Consider the following 17,196-nt stretch of genomic DNA (forward strand, 5'->3'; position numbering starts at 1 on the left):
GATCAGGGCTTTGTGATGGAGGAGAATGAGGACCTCCAACCTAACTGCCTCTGCAGGCTCCTCCTTGTTGGTGGGTTAAAACTTCCCTACTCAAAGTGAGTGGTCCGTGGACCAGCAGCACCAGCATCATGGGGAAGAGTCTTAGAAATGAAGGCTCTCAACCCCCTGGACCTGCTGAATAAGCAACAACAGGGTACCAGGGTCCCCTGTGGGTGCCTTTGCACATTCAGATTGAGACACAGTGGGAAAAAGTCCCAACTCAGGCTTGGAAGGCAAGCACTTGTTCTTTACCTGGACCCCACCTAGACAGCTTCTGCTTTCTCAAGGTTGAGCCCCAGCCGTACCAAAGTTCTCACTGTCCCTTGCTCTAGTGCATTTTTGCCCCTGTTTTCCCCTTCTTCCTGAAATGTCCTTTGCCTGTTTGTTTACCTAGCATCTTCTGAGAAGCAGCCCAAAGATCCTGTCCTCTGGGAAGCTTTGTGTGGTCCCCCTTACAGTGGGCCTCTTTTCTGGGCTCTCAGCACCTTGTCCAAACACCCATCATGTCACACGTGACGCCGTTTAGTAATTGGGTTTCGTGTCTGGCTTCCCCACCAGCAAGGAAACTCCTCAAAGCAGCAGCCCGGTCACCTTTTATCTTCCAAGTGCTCAGAACAGTCCCTGGACCCTAATAGGGGCTCCATAAAGGTTTGTTAAATTACCGCCTAACTTTATCAAGTGCTTATGTTCTTCTAGGTTCTAAGTGCTTTAGATACATTATTTCCGTTAATCCTTACATCCACCCTCAGAAGCAGGTGGTCTGAACCCAAGTGGCAGGTGACAAAAACCAAGGCTTAGGGAGGTTAAACCCCTTCCCCTGAGTTCACTAGCAAGAGGCGCAGTGAGCCTTTGAGCCTGCAGAACCAGGACTCCTAATAGGGCCTGAGTGGAAAGAACTAAGGCCTGGATGTCTGGGGAAGAAGCAGGGGAAGGTGGCCAGGTGGAATGGGCAATTCCTCATCCCGTGGAAACAGCAGTACCTGCATCTCAGGTGCGGCTGTCTGACCTGTGGTGTGGATGGGGGGTTCCCGGGGCAGACAGGTAGCCTGCCGGCTTTTCTCGCTCCTCCACGCTCACTTCCCCGTCCCCTGGCCCAGCCCATGCAGGTGCTGTTCTCGGGTGAGGCCACTCACCGCAAGTACTACTCCACTACCCATGGTGCTCTGCTCTCTGGCCAGCGCGAGGCCGCCCGTCTCATCGAGATGTACCGGGACCTCTTCCAGCAGGGGACCTGAGGGCCCTCTTCACTGCCCAGCGTGTTCCTTACAGAGCCACTAACTCGTGACTGCCAGCCCTGCCCCTCACTGCTGTGTGCTCCTCATTTTCTAATCCGCTGTAGACTGGATTTGTATCTTTGGTAGAGGTAGACACCCTGACTGGCTTCAGATCTGGTCCTGTAGCTCTTCCTTTTCTCCATGCCAGTTGGGGACCAGGGTGGGGCCCGTTGACTTACCTCTGTGCTCTGACCTCCCCTCCCCTCCCCCTTGCCTTGTTATTGTAAGTGCCTTCAACACTTTGCATTTTGGGATAATAAAAGAGGCTTGCCCTTCCCGTGCTCCCCAGCTTCTCTCTTCTTCCGTTTACCTCAGCCTCTTCATGTGTATGTGTGTCTCTAGTTGTTCTTTGTTGTTGTTGTTGTTGTTTTGTTTTTTAGCCCATCCTTTTTGAGTGAGGGGATGGTGGGAGGGCTGTGACCTGGCTGTGCCCCCAGAAGGTAAAGTATCTGCCTTTACTGGAAGGAGTATCCCCTTATCTCAGTGTGTTTGTGGTTGTTCGCTTTCCTGCTGGCGAGACCCCTCAGGGCTCAGGGCTCCTCACTACTCAGCTCAGCTCCTTCAGGATGGGCCTGTGTCTGTCCACTGGCCCTTTGCTGGACCTCTCAGAGCCCTACTGGGTGGCATGGCCACATGGAGTGAAGGTGAGTTCGTGGGAGGGGATATCTGCTGTGGCTCCATGCCAGCTCAGGGGTGTTAATTAGTAGTGAGTGTCACCCGGCCTTGGGGCCCTAGGTCTGGCCTTTGGGGTGGCTGCTGTTGACTTCTGGGAAGGAGGAGAGTCTGGCCATTTTGGGGGGAATGTTCTGAATTGTGGCCCACCTGCTGTATTCCAAGGGCCTATCACTTATTAGGGATGTTGGTCTTTACGGCTTTTTTTGCTGAATGAAAACACACACACACACCCACACGCACACACATCCCTCCCACTGGCATGCATGCGCACACGTGCAGACACACTCACCTGTGCGCATGTGCACACACGCATGCACATATGTGTGCGAGCACAGATGCACATCTACACACACTCCCACACAATACACCAGCCCGCACCCTTTCACCAACACACAACCTCATGTACAGGCACATGCAAAGAGCCTTCAAGAACATTTAGTCATGTTCTTCCTCCAGACTGCTAATGACAGAGTTCGAATCGTCTAGAAGTAAGGGATTTGGGTGGGGGAGGACGTTGTGAACCTCCAGCTGGGCCCGCATGGTTGAACTCTGTGAACTTAGGTTGGGCCCCCTTCTCAGAAGCGGAGGGCCCGGCTCCTGTCGTGACCCCACGTCCCCTCCCCTGTTGCCTCCAGTGATGATGGAGCTGTCCCTGCTGTGGGCACACCTACACCGTGGCCTGCCCGCATTCGCTGACACACACACCCCCGCACGTGCACTCCGCTCCCAGGCACCCTTGCTTTGCCCAGGTGGGTCCTCCTGGAGCTCACGTCGGGGACTCGTCATCACCTGGCACGTAACTTAGAAAACTGTAAGCGTAGAAACATTTTTTGAGAAGAGGTTCCATTGATGTGGTGCAAGCTCAAAGGTCATGAAATGGCGCCTGGAACGTCCCTTCCCACACCTGTCCCCAGGGGTCTGGCTGCTCCCCACCGCCCATGTTCTTAGAGGCTCCATTTCCAGTGTTCATGCAAATAGGGGCCCTTCTTGCTCCCTTTATACATAAAAGTGACCAAGTATTCATCCCGTCCCGCATTTTGCTTGTTTTCGTTAATGTAATATATCTTGGAGATCTTTCATAGTGGCGCTTTTATGCAGACGATGTAAATTTGGACTTCGCTGTGGTCCAGGGGGAGGTGTCTCCTTCCCGGCCCACAGCCACTTTGTAGGAAGTGCTGTCTGTGGACTTAACCTTGGGAGGCCCTGACCCAATGTGCACCCTCCCGTGTCTTCGGTTTTCCCCACTGGCTGAGGTGGGGTGGATAGAAGTGGCCTGGAACATAAGGATGGGGGAAGAAAGTAATAAGTAGATACCCTGGATCATCGGCAGAGGAACTTTAAAGGGCTCCGTGAGGTGAAAGTGTCCTAAGTGTTTATTCCGTGATTGCATGTTGGGCAGCTTCAGGTGTGGGCAAGGGGGAGGGAGGGAACATTCACTTAGAGCCAGCTATCTGCCAGGCAGTGCGTCCATTGTGAACGCTGGGCACACGGGCCTCTTAATTTGATACAGAGGCCAGTTCAGGCTGGGGAGGGGGACTTATCCCCATGGGGAGACAAAGCCTGTAAGAGTTAAGTAATGGCCCCCAAGGTCACTGAGGTCTGACTCCCATTGCAGGCTCTTCCTATTTACTGCACTGAAAAGAAGAGGCTGGTGCCACGGGGCGGGGCGGAGGAGGGAATCTGAGGCCGTTGCTGGAGAGATTGGCCATGGGTATGCCATACTGGGAAACTGTGTGTCAGATTCCATCAATAGAACCAGCTGTGGTATGTCCATACAGTGGAATACTATGTACCAACAGAAAAAAATCAAGACGTTATTTTCAACATCAGTTCATCTCTAAAATGTGAGGTTGAGTGAAAGAGGCCAGACACAAGCCTATATATACTGTATGATTTTTTAAATATGAGGTTCAAGAACCAACAAAACTAACTATAATGTAAGATATGAGAGGACGGGTAGTGCCTGGGAAGAAGTATGGGTAGGGGTGCTTTCTGGGTTGCAGAAATGTTCTTTATCTTGACCTGGATGGCGGTGGAGTGGGTACATACATTCGTAAAAATGCACTGGGTTATACACTGAAGACTAGACATCTTTCTGTGTGTATGATATAACTCAATTTAAGAAGTTTAAAGAAGAGTCTGAGGACACCCATCTCCCCACCATCCCATCCCAAAATACACATTTGAGTTGACCCAGTGAATTTCGTCCTTGCAGTGGAGAGGACACATGCCGAGAGCAGATAAAGGGAGGAAGGACCTACTTAAGTCTCCCTGGCTGCCTGGTGATAAGGACTGGCCTTGTGCTTACTAGCATGTCACCCTTTATCAGACCCCTGGTTTAGCTCCCTTCATCTGGGCATTGACAGCTGGGTGAGGGAGGCAGGGATTGTCTCACAGCAGAGGAGATCCGGGTTCTCAGAACAGTTTGGGACTGTTCAAGGCCATGCAGCCTGGAGCCCATGCCATCTGAGGGGGAGTGAGCCACCCTGGGAGGAAGGTGGGGACAGGTGCGGGAGGGGTGGCTCTGAAGAGTTGACCACAGCCTTCCAGGGCGCCACCTCCGCATCGAACAATCACGTAATGGGAGCATTTATGGTTTGCAACTCCACACACGGATGTGAAGCAGATAAAAGCAAGGGCCGTTCAGAAACAAGATAGACTAGACGCACCGGGAACAGAGGCTGAGTTCCTTGCTGTGACTAGGTCTCAGGCAGCCTTGGCACTGAGGGACACTCAGAGGCCTCTCTCAGGGGTGGCAAATGTGGCATGCTCTGGCCACTACCCACGTCAACGCCTGTTCAACAATTCCTATCCCCCACAGAAAGCACTTGAGAGGAGATGTCTCTGGCCCAAGATTCTAGTAGGATGGTTGCGGTGCTGTCTTGTGCTAGGGGCATCGGTGAGGCCGTGAGCCAGGTGTTCAGTTGTGGTCTTGTGGAAGCCTCAGAAATGTTCCTTTCAGGGGCCCAGGGGGTACTTGGCAGGTACTGTGTCTTCCCACCTTGGCTGGTATGGGACGGGTTAGCAGTTAGCTCCTGCTTCATGGGAGCTGCTGGAATGTCTGTGCTGCCCACAAACAAATGTGGGAGAGAAGCATTTCTGGTTTGAGTCACCCTACATTTACTTGGGCCTGTTGAGATGAGCCTGAGGGTAACCCCAAGGTACAGAGCGAGGTGGGCTGCTGGTTCAGTTCTAGAAAACCGCCTGCTTAATTAATGGTCTGCCAAACATAATGGTAGAGTTACAGGAGGCCATGCTGTCTTATAATGACTGGCTGGGCTGTTTGTTGGGGCTACTCCTGATTTGTGTAGGGTAATCAAATCTCAATGGATGGGAGGCACTGTGGCCCTACTAAGGTGGCCTCCGGGACATCTAAGCTCATGGAGGGCACGTGATAGAAGAAGGGAAGGGGCTGGTCACAAGCCCTGCTTCATACTCACTGGAGATGTGGATACAAAAGCTGGTCTTGCCTTTCATGAGTCTGGAAGTGGTTGTTGAACACTGATTTTTTGTAGGCACTGATTTTCAAAACCTGGCTTTCTGTTAGAAGATGCAAAATGCCAGACATATTTTATTTCAGTAAGCTCAGTATTTGAGCAATTTTAAGACAACCCGCCCCCACCCTGGGTTTCCCCTGTCAGCTCTCCCCCTTCATCCTCTGAAGCCCCTGTCTCCTTACTGTCAACCGACAACAATGTCTCCTGCTTCACAGTCTCAAGAGAAGCCACTGGAGGCAACTTTCTTGCCAAATCTACGAGGAGCTCATCTTCACACCCATCCTGATAGGGACCGCTCCCATTCCTCCTGACACAAAGGAAATACATGACTCCTGTGTGTCTCCTGCCCAAACTCAGGGACCTTACCCCATTCTTCCCTCTCCCCCTTCTCTCCACTCTATCTTTTCTGCCCACATTTCAAGACGCCCTTGTCTTTCCCATCACCCCCATCCTCTTTCTACCACCTTCCTTTGCCTTCCTTTCAGCCAAGCTTCATGCTAGCATTTTCTACTCTTGGTCTCTCTGCATCTCACTATCCTTACTCTAGCGGTTGTCGGTGGGATCCTTAGGTTGCAGAGAGAGGCACAGGAAGGGCCGTGCTGCCTCCCCTTCTCACCAAGGCTGGGAGAGGTGGGGGAGGATCTGCGGCTGATTCCAGGGTATCTGGAAATAAGGGCGAAGTCGTGGTCTGAAACGGTCCTCTGGCGCCATCTGCTGGCCATATGGGACTACAGCCCTCTTGTGGCAGGGAGAACAGGTCTGTGCTGGATTCTTCTCTGGGGGCTTTTCTGAATTCAACACCAAGACCACCACCCAACAAATAAGTATCTTCAATTTACATCAAATAAGTGAATAAAATAAGATTGTAATTGTATCTTATTCTAGAGTAGCATTTATTCTTCATTTTTTAAAAAAGATTTTATTTGTTTATTTGACAGAGAGAGGTCACAAGTAGGCAGAGAGGCAGGCCAAGCAGAGAGCCTGATACAGGGCTCGATCCCAGGATCATGAGATCATGACCTGAGCCGAAGGCACAGGCTTTAACCCACTGAGCCACCCAGGCGCCCCATTTTTTATTAACAGTAAAAAGAGACCTTGGTGGCCCCAAGGTAAAATTTTCTTTCTTTTCTTCCCTCCTCCCTCCCTTCCTCCTTTCATTCCTTCCTCCCTCTTTCTCTTTCTCCCTTCCCTTCCCTTTCTCTCAGACTTTCAGTGCTTTCCTTTTGTATGCCAGCCTCAAAAAGAATTAATTACACTTTAATAAATACATTCACTAAAAAAATAAATAGATAAAACATTGAACCTATTTGTTTCCCAAACAAACAGAAGTTGGGCTGTATGATTTGAATTCTTTTAAATTTGTTGAGTTTGTTTTATGGTCCAGGATATGGTCTATCTTGGTACATGATCTATGGGTCTTGCGAAGGATGTGTATTCTGCTATTGTTGGGTGGAAGTTCTATGGATGTTGATTAGATCCTGTTGGTGGATGGTATTATTGGTTTCTTCTATATCCTTGCAGATTTTCTGTCTAGTTCTAGCAATGGTTGAGAGAATAGTGTTGAAGTATCTAACTATGGTTATGGATTTATTTATCCTTTCAGTTCTAGCAGGTTTTTTTGTAGTGTCAATAGACTATTTTAGAACAGTTTTAGACTTAAGAAAAGGTAAATATATAGAGTCCCTTGCCTCCAACCATTTTCCCTATTATTAATATCTTACATCGTTATTGTATGTTTGTTACAACTAATAGAACCAACGATGGTGCGTCATCGTTCGCCAAAGTCTGTAGTTGATTGAGATTTTTTTTTTAGTTTTTACCTAATGTCTTTTGTCTGTCTCAGAATTCCACCCAGGATACCAAGTTCCATTTAGCTGTTGTGTTTCCTTAGGTTCCTCTTGGTTGTGACAGTTTCTCAGACTCTCCCTGTTTTGGATGGTGTTACCTGTCTGGAGTGCGGTTAGGTAGGATGCCCTCTACTGGAATTTGTCTGATGTTTTTCTCATGGCCAGACGGGGGTTATGTGCTTTGGGGAGGAAGACCACAGAAGTCAAGGGCCGTTGTATCTCATCATATCAAGGGTACCCACCACCAACATGATCTATGACTGTTGATATTGACCTTTCTCACTTGACCTTGCTCGTTTGACTGTTGGTCAGGTTTCTGCACTGTGAAGTTATTCTTTCCCCCACTTCCCATGCTCCAGTCTTTGGAAGGAAGTCACTATGGGCAGCCACAGGTAAGGAGTTACATTCCTCTCCTTTAATCTGTTGGAATTCTTCTGCACAGAAGAATTCTTTCCCCTCTCCCCCAGCCTCCTATTAATTTATTCAGTAAGTCATTTCTATGTATCAGAGTGGACTCACGGAGATTTATTTTATGCTTTGGATTATCCAATACTACTTAATTTCATTATTAAGTTGTTCCAGCTTTGACCATCGGGAACTCTTTCAGTTGGCTCCTCTGTCTCTTTGACGTACCCCTATCAATGTGTGTGTGTGTTTCATCTTTTGAACACTTATTTACTTTTTAGCTCTACATGATATTCCAGGCTCAGCTGGCCTATGTCCCTGCCCCAGTCATAGAAACAGCCACTTCTCTAAGGAACCCTAGCTCCTTTTGATAGAGGATGGTGTTAGAAACCAAGGTTTGGGTATTCGGTGTGCTTGTTGCCATGGAGATGTCTCTGCTTCTAGGCTCTCTCAGCTGACAGCTATGTATACACTAACCATGTGCATATACATATCTATGGGTATTTTAATATGTAACTGTTTGTGTCTATATTAAGTGTGGATTCTTAGGGATCCCTTCCTCACCACAGGCATCATTCTAGCCGCCTCCCATCCCCTTCATTCCCGAAGGGTATTTTCACTGGATGGAGGGTTCTGATGGGCAGCTCTGTTCTTAGAGCCCTTAAAGGCTGTGCTTTTCGTCTGGCTTCTGTGATTCTGATGAGTAATCTGCTGTCTTTAGAACTGTGTTCCCCTAGAAAAAGGTGTCATTTCTCTCTTGCTTCTCTCAAGATTTTCTCCCAAGTCGCCAAAGCCTTCAGACTGAGTATCCAGGTAATCCCCTTTAATGGAGCTTTCTGGTGATGTTACTGTCTTGTCTATAACTCCTGCCCCTTCTGGTCAATTTCTGTCTTCTGAATTCGCCCAGCACTGCAGTTTGCTTCTTTACTGTGCTTCTTCACTGTACTTGTCTTGTTTGCTAATAACGTGACCATGTGTCTTAGGTGGTTCACAGAGATTATTACATCCTTGTATTCCCCAAGTATTTAAGTATTTAAGTATTAGCATCCAAGTATTTAATAAGGGTGCAAAAAAAAAGTTTATTGACTGGTGAAGGTAATAATAGAATTGGTGTAAAATCCTCTGGTTTTTAAAAATTAATTTTTAGTGATATAAATAGTTGTGAAGATATTCTCCTAAAAAGTAAAGGAACTTTACAGATAAAGCTAGAGTTGCCTGTGATCATTTCCTTAATTCTGAGTCCCCCCTGCCCCCTTAAGGATTTGGTGTTCGTCCTACCAAAATATAAGAATCTGTTTCTACATCCATAATATGTGAATGTAAATTATATTGTATTTTGTATGTCCGTGTATTTTTAGATAAATGGAGTTGCCCTGTACATACTCTCTTTCAATTTGCTCTTTTGTTCACACAACAAAAGAACTCTCTGCTTAAATTATGTATCTCATGTATTCCTTTTAGCTGATAGATAGCCTTTCATTGTATGACCATACTTCATACTTCACTTTGTCAAGAATGGACATTTTGTTGTTTCTAGTTGTTCGTTATTATAAACAATGCTGCGATAACAAGAGACAATGCCCCTATGTGCACATGTGTAAAAGTCCTGGGTCATAGGGCATAGTATTTTCAGTTTTGGAAGACACTGCCAAATTATCCTGAAAAGAGGTTTACCAAATTTACACTCCCACAAATGGGGTATGAGAACACTTGTATTTATGTCATTTTGCCATCATTTGGTGTACTGAAAAATCCATGTTTTTTATTTTTTTGTCATCAGCTAGGTAAAACCAGGTGTCTTATTTTTTGCTTTAATTGTATTTCCCAACTAGTGATATTTTTTCTTATGATTATTAGACATTTGGGGGTTTTCCCCCCCGTGTGTTGTCTGTCTTGTCCTTTAGCCCACATTTCTGGTATTGTCTTTTTCTTAGTGATTTATAGGAGTTTATAAAAATATATTTAGGATAATAGTCTTTTTGTCCATGATATGGATTGCAAATATTTTCTTCTAGTCAGCTGTATTGTTTATGGGGTCTTTTCATATACAGAAGTTTTGCATTCACAAAAGAACGAACTTATCAATCTTTTTTTGTTTTGTTTTTAGAGAGGCAGAAAGAGTGCAAGTGGGAGGGGGAAGGGCAGAGGGAGAGGAGAGAGAGAGAATTTCAAGCAGGCTCCACAACTCCACACACAGCCTGACCTGGGGCTGGATCCCATGTCTGTGACATCATGACCTGAGCTGAAACCAAGAGTCGGATGCTTAACTGACTGAGCTGCCCAAATGCCCCATCGATTTTGTGCTTTTTATAACCTTTTTAAGAATATGCATTTCTATCCCAAGACATAAAGCTAGTATTCTGTATTTTTAAAATAATTCTTAAGCTTTTATATCTTTAGATCTTCAATGGACTTGTGGTATGAGGCAGGGGTGTGGCTTCGTGCTGGTTTCTCATTGTTGGCTGGTTATCCCAGTATCACCTGTTGCATGAGTCACCCTTTCCCCACTGATGTGAAATGTCATCAAATTATTGTTGTTGGGGAATAGGAGGGCTATTTGTTATTGAATATTGGTTTATGCTTGGCTACACTGCAAACTCTTTTATTCGTTTCAATTATTTATATTTTCTTGGATGTTGTGGGTAGAAGATCATATTACTTGCAAAATTAGATAGTCCTGTTTCTTTACTGTCAATGTACTTGTTGTTTCTTTTTCTCTTTTCTTACTGTATTAGTAGAGCTACCGATATAATGTTGAGTAAAGGAGTGATAGGAGGATCATAGCCTTGTTTCTGACTTTAATGGGAATGTTTCTGAAGTTTCTAATAAGTATGCTATTTGCTTTTGTTTTCTTGTGGGTACCTTTCATCAGGTCAAAGAAATTCCCTCCTTATCTAGTTCATAACTGTCTTATTATAAATGAAAATTGAATTTTATCAAATGCTTTTTCTGTATCTATTGGAGATTATCATAGGGTTTTTCTCCTTTTACCTGTTAATGTGTTAATAACATTAATATTCTGATATTTTCCTTGATCTTGGGGACAGTCTCTACCTTATTGTACCAGTCAGCTTAAGCGAAATTCTGCTCTGGTAACAAACAGTCCCTAAATCTTAGTGAATTACAACGGAAGTTTATTTATTGCTCATGTCATGTGAGCACTAAGGATTGATTTCATGTCTTCTTAATTCTAGGACCCACGTTGATGGAGCATCTCATGGTAGATGGAAAAGACAGATACTGGAGCATCTTAACATTTCTACTCAAGAGTGACATATATTACTTCTATTCACTTTTCCTTGGTCCAATCCCATCAGTGACTAAGCTTGGTGTCAGTGACTAGGTATATAATCCTGTGGAAAAGTGCCCAGCAAGTTGGGGCAGCGGATGTTTTCATAATTATAATACAATCTATCGCACTGGTCATGATATAGTATTACTTTAATTTGTTGCTGGATTTCACGTGCAAATATTTATTTAGGCTTTTGTATCTATGTTCACAAGTGACCTAAGATTTTTTTGTCTTGGGCTTTCCTGGGCTTTTTTTCCTTCTTCCTCTCTTGGGCTTTTAAAATAATTTGGGTAGCTTTGCATCTTTTTACTATATCCATTGCAAAAGTCTGTATAGAATGTTAATTACCTGTTTCCTGGAGTTTTAAAGAGCTTACTTGCAAAACTGGTTGGACTTGGTTTTTTTTTTTGAAGTAGATTTTTGACTGATGTTTTGATTTCTTTTATGGTCGACTTTCCGTGAACATTTTCTACTTTTTCAGGGGAGATGCAATTTTGGCAATTTATAGTTTCTTAGAAAAGTGGCCTTTTCATGATGGTTTAAACATTTACTGCTTAAAAACTGTTCACAGTGTTCTCTGTGACTTTAGTCATACCCCCTCACCCCCACTTTGTTTCAGATGTGTTCTTTTTCATTGTGTTTATATTGACTGGGCTTTTTCAAAAGGTACTGTTTTCAAAGAAGCTTGAAAGTATCTGCCTCTTGCGTTTAGGCCTGAATGATACCCTATTTAGGTTAGAAAATCACGGTCTCTCTTTATCACTCTCTCTGTTCTTCAAAGCCCATGTACAACAGGGTATCATTTGCAGCTCACCAAAAAACTGTGAGCTGGGCCCCAGTGACGGACCAGGAAACCCAGGGCTAGGGATGGTGGGGTGGGGTCCCTGTTCTAGGCCAGAGGAGGGGGTGTTCCAGTCTGGATCAGCCTTTGTTCTAGCTCAGGGCAAGAACCAGATTGGTGTTGCCACTTGTGGTAGATGATGACGAAAGTGATCTTGGTTCTTCCCTTCTCCCTGTGACCCGCGGCTTTTCCAAATGACCTTGCATCTCCTGCCACAGAATAGGTTACTGTGGGCTGGATTGGGTCCCCCACGCATTCATAGGTTGATGTCCTAACCCAGCTACGTGCGATGGATTGGAAGATTAATCAGCAAATATTCGATCACTCTCCTTTCCCTCAGGGAGCAGTTTTGTTTCCTGCCCCAGTCATGTTAGGCTTGGCCCTCTGACTTGTTTTGGTCAATGGAATGTGAACAGACACGATGTGATATGAGCAGAAGTTTGAAATATGCTTGTACAGCTGTGTTTCGCTTCTTGTGTACTTGTCATTTGTCATGAGAAGAACACGCCCCCGATAGCTGATGTTTCCCGGAGGTTATGGAGGAGCCCATGGAAGCCTGGAACCGAACCTAGGACCTGTGGACAGACACACAAGCAAGAAAAACAAACACTTGGCTCTCGTAACCTGTGAATTTAGGGCTGGCTTGTTTTGCAACCTTATCGTGGCAATAGCTGACTGAAATGTCTCTCTTTGGGGGAGTCACTCAGCCCCCATGAGGAATATTTCTAGGCACCGGCGATTGGACGAGCAATAGGGCCATAGATGGGGAAACCACCCAGGGTACAAGGGAGGCTCAGTCCTGCCAAGGGGCCTGGCAGGAATGGGCCAAGGGGTTCAGTTCCCTGGAGGAGACATTACATGGCATGACAACAGAAGCCAATGGGCATTCTTTTACTTCTGTTTTACCAGTCTGAGGAAAGATCTACCCCCAACTGCCCAGTTCTTAGCTAAAGAGGAAGAACTTTGTTCTAAAATTCAGAGCTACTGGCCACTCTTCTTCCATCAAAGGGAACATCTGAGAAACTATACCATCCTATTCTGCTCTCAGGTCTCTTCTGATCCCAGACCCATGAGCCTGGACAGTCCAGTGAGCATGAAGTCTTTGCTGAGGGTAGAAAGTTCCCGCAGGGATCAGGAGGATGGGGCATCATTACTGTGTCCTCAGCTACTCAGAGAGCAGTCCTTGGGCCATGGAGCAGGGACTGGCAGTTAGATAATTGGGTGGGCTCTTCTTGGGGTTACGAGTGGGGAGCAGGGAGATATGCAGTGAAGAAGGTAGAGCTTTTTCTTACCAGCCAGTGGTGCCTCTGTTGCAGAAGGGAAATCTCTGGAAAGGGCCCCAGAGTCTCTTTTCCTCCACTGAATTTCCTCAGCCCTGGAGTTCCCACTGTTTCGAAGTGGTTGGTTGATACCCTTACTTTTCAGACCTGTTTTGAATTTATGTCCTCTTTTTAGGTCTTTGGTGGTGTTTTAAGGGGGAAGGGGTCTTATAAAGGGCTTGACAGGATGGCGTTTTAAGTCGGAAGTCTGTTCTTGATTTAAAAATTCTTTCTTACACCAACTGTGTGTATGAGTTTCAGTAGTAAAGTGAGGAGAAAATTTGTGTATGGATGACCACAGAATTTGTGTATGGAGGTAGTGCTGGGGTTGGAAATGTGGCTTTGGGATATGGGCATTCCCATGGATGGCGACAAGAAAAGGAAAAAAAAAAAAAACCCCAAGAATAGAACTTTAGGACATGTCTGTATATAAGGGGAGATGGAAGAGGGACAGGAAAAAGAAAAAGCTTTCCTGAGTTGTTAGGGGCTCCTAACAAGACAGGCAGGTCTAGATGGTAGCCTGGGAATGCTGAGTGTGGGGATGGCATGTGGAAACGCCATCCGCAGAATCTCCTGGACTCTACCTCTTCTCACCATTCCTCTCCATCCCCAAGGTCAGTGCCCCAAACACCACCATCTCTTGCCTGGACTGTTGTGGTCACCTCTCTTCTCTAACTAGCCTCCTGCTTCTGCTCTAGTCCCTCTTTCTCTTTATTAGCCCAACACACAGCCAGAGTGACCCTGTTCACCCTAAGTCTGATCCTGTCTCTTCTTTGCTCAAGCCTGCTGAAGGCCCCGCCTGACTCCCTTTGTCCCACCTGGAAAGCCGGGTTCCTGCTGTGATTTATACGGCCCTGTGTACTTGGGCCCCCATCACCTCCTGCGGATGGCATCTTCAGTGCCTACTCCCCTCCTTTGCCTGAAGGCTCCGCCTACTTGGTCCTCCTTGCTAACCTTCAAACACACCAGGTCTCCTCCTCAGTTGGGACTTTGGAAGCTGCTCCTCCCTCTGCCTCCCAGAGAACTGCACGGCTCACCCCTTTACCATCTTCAGGGCTTTGTCCTACATCACCTTCTCCCTGAGGACCTCCCTGGGTACTTGACCTCAAAGTGCATTCTCCTCCCCACCCCCAACACTTCTGTTCCCTTTCCCTGTTATGTTTCCTTGGCTTGCCACCATCTACTGTCTATTTTTTTATGTTGTTTGCCACCCATCACTCCTGTCTCTTCTGAAATGAGGACTCTGTGGAGGTAGAGATTTTTTTCTTTTGTACACTGATGCCTCCCCATCTGCCGAGCACATAAGTAGATGCTCAGTAAATATTATCAAACACATGCACTGCTCAGCGACCATTATTTGTTATTAGCTGGTGGGGACTAGCTGGTTGAAAGGCATCAGAGGGCACCTGGGCCCCACCTGTGCAGTTCACCTCTGGGGCTGGAGGAACGCCAGCTGCCTAATCTGCAAGAGGTCCAGGCATTTGTTGCTTGTAGGCTTGCCTTAGGATGACTCTAAGTTGTTCCCTGAGAGCTGAGACATAAAAGCTCTCAAGATTGGTTTCTGAGGGTTCCAGTCTGAAATGGGTCCATGACAGATGAGATTGGAGACAGGTAAAGTGAACTTAAAGGTGTAGAGAATGACAGAAGACTGGGACTGGAGTCTGAGTCATTTAGATGAGTGGACATATCATGGGAACAGAGGTAGGATGTGCAAGGAGGTGAAGATGTGGACTAGGGATGGAGCCCTATGCCGGTGGTCTCAATCAACACCTCTTCCTATTAACGTCTCTACTCAGCCTCTGAACTCACTAAGGGACTTTCAGACCGCAGTTTGGCTTCCCATCAAGTTCATTTGTCATCATGAAGTTATTGGCTTGTATACATAGTTAGGCTGTATTTCCATTAAAAATTAGTACATTGGGGTGCCTGGGTGGCTCAGTGGGTTAAAATCCTCTGCCTTCAGCTCAGGTCATCATCCCAGGGTCCTGGGATCGAGCCCCGCATCGGGCTCTCTGCTCAGCGGGGAGTCTGCTTCCCCTTCTCTCTCTGTCTGCCTGTCTACTTGTGATCTCTGTCTGTCAAATAAATAAATAAAATTAAAAAAATTAGTACATTGGTCATGGGCTTCTGCGCCTGCCATCTGAGTGAGTTAGGCTGTCTTTGTCTGCTTATAGGAGACTGGTCACTGTGGAATCCTAACCAGACCCATTTTCTAGACTTGTACTATCAAGGACTGCACACCTTGGCTGGCACAAGTTCATAGAGCAAATAATACCTCCTTGAGCCTTCTGAGACACAGCCGGTAGTGATATTTCCTGCTACCCCCCTTTCCTTTTCATAGGTCTCTTTCAAAAATCCTATACATTTGGTCAGTCTGGGAAGATGTCCTCAGGGCTGAGGGCTTCCAGAAAAAGCCCTTTGTGTCAGGTTCCTAGTTAGAGGGGGAACTCTTCATTTCTGCTGTTGCAGATTAGGTAACAGGATACAGGCTGGAAATGTGTTGCCTGCATAGGGAGTAGGCACTGCGATCTGCCTGCTCCATAGCCATTCCTTCTTTCTTCCTACTGCCGGAATCCCGATTTTGTTCAGGATAGCAGTGTGCCCAATGAAAGGCAGTGATTCTTGTTGCCCTAAAGCAAGGATTGACAAACTTTTCCTATAGAGGGCAAGACAGTAAAATCTGGGCTTTGTGAACCAAGAGGAAACCTCCATGTAATTTTCCCATCATGACATATTCTTTGGATTTCCTCCCCGCCCACCCCGAACCTACCCCAACCATTTAAAAATGTAAAATTCATTCTTAGTTTGTGGGTTGTACAAAATCAGGTGGTGGGTTGAACGCCTGGCCTTGGAGGTTAGCAGTGTCCCTGGTAGGTCTGGCCCACAAGACCCAGCAGAGGTGTGCTGAGGGAGGGGTTCTGGGAAAGCTTTTCTTACCTTGATGAAAGCAGACCTTTCTCCTTCACCCCTCCCCCTCATCATTTTGAATAAGAATGTAGATTATGGAAACACTGATCATGCAGTAGGCAGCAAAGAGTACACAGGTCAACACACCAGAGATTAGAATGCAAAGGCCTGAAAGGGAAAATGCTAGCAACCTCCCACCTTGTAACTTATCAAGTGAGAAAAATAATGACCCAGGTTTAAGCAGCGGTCCATCAGCGTCTGTATTCCTTGTAGTTGCATTCTGAACCCTTCTAGCATGCTGGAGTTGTCCATGGCTGTCTGCCCCTGCCCAATCTGGGAGCATCACTCCCAGCTGTGGATACTGGTCCCCAGGCTGGTGTGTTTTGTACCATGTGATCTGACTCACCTCCATCTGCCTCCCAATTGATCGGGCTTGGCCTCCTAATTAGCCAGTCCATAAGCTGACCAGTGACCCATGTGGCTTGGCTCAAGAGATAAGTGGGGCCAGTCTGGGTCACTCACAGGAGTGGGAATGGGGACCCCTTCTTCAGTTCTGGGCAGCACAGAAAGAGCTAAACACACACGGAATGGCGGAATCCAGTGAACAGTGGGGCCCTGGAGGGAACGTTGCAGAAGTCGGGGGGCGGGGGGGAGGTCCTTCCGGCTGCCTCCAGCATATCCCTCCCTCTGGCCCCCTGCTCTTCGAGCTCAGGCTGCTGTGGCCCCAGTTCCTGGATTTCTCCTTGATTCTAAATGCCTCCTGCTATTCTTGCTTCGTTCTTCCCGACCAGAGTAATTTGAGAATGTAGGCTGGGGTCCGGCGCAGCATTCCTTTCGTTTCCCTGCTCTTGCTAAGGGGTGGCTGGGGGAAGGGCAGAGAGCCAGCTCCAAATGGCGGGAGAGTCCAGGGCAGCCCCCCTGCCCGAAGGCCCCACCTCCGGCACCACCTGGGTCGGCAGGGCTCCCCAGAGAGCGACTCAGAGCAGAGGCTGCGGGACCGGTTTAGCCTTGACGAGCATCTGGTTTTGTGCTTCTCTGGAGCCACAAGAAGTAGAGAAAAAAAAAAAAAGGAAATTCTTTCCAAGTGGCCGGTGAACATG

The 17,196-nt window shown here is 46.9% G+C and overlaps 1 protein-coding gene across 5 annotated transcripts in view; it reads left to right on the top strand.

Moving 5' to 3' along the window:
• Nucleotides 1-11,247, top strand: part of SMOX (spermine oxidase) — a 47,090-nt gene extending 35,843 nt beyond the window's left edge. For 3 of the 5 annotated variants that reach the window (XM_032859113.1, XM_032859112.1, XM_032859114.1), the window contains 2 exons: nt 598-687; nt 1,137-1,598. In XM_032859113.1, the coding sequence (XP_032715004.1) occupies nt 598-687; nt 1,137-1,274 (228 nt within the window). In that variant the 3' untranslated portion in view covers nt 1,275-1,598. Of the gene's footprint in view, nt 1-597; nt 688-1,136; nt 1,599-10,931 lie in introns of those variants that run through there. The other 2 variants (XM_032859116.1, XM_032859115.1) reach the window with 2 other exon arrangements.
• The last annotated feature ends 5,949 nt before the right edge of the window (nt 11,248-17,196 follow it).

This window comes from Lontra canadensis, unplaced genomic scaffold (genome assembly GCF_010015895.1).
Source record: "Lontra canadensis isolate GAN:19392208 unplaced genomic scaffold, GSC_riverotter_1.0 scaffold16, whole genome shotgun sequence".
Taxonomy (NCBI): Eukaryota; Metazoa; Chordata; class Mammalia; order Carnivora; family Mustelidae; genus Lontra; species Lontra canadensis.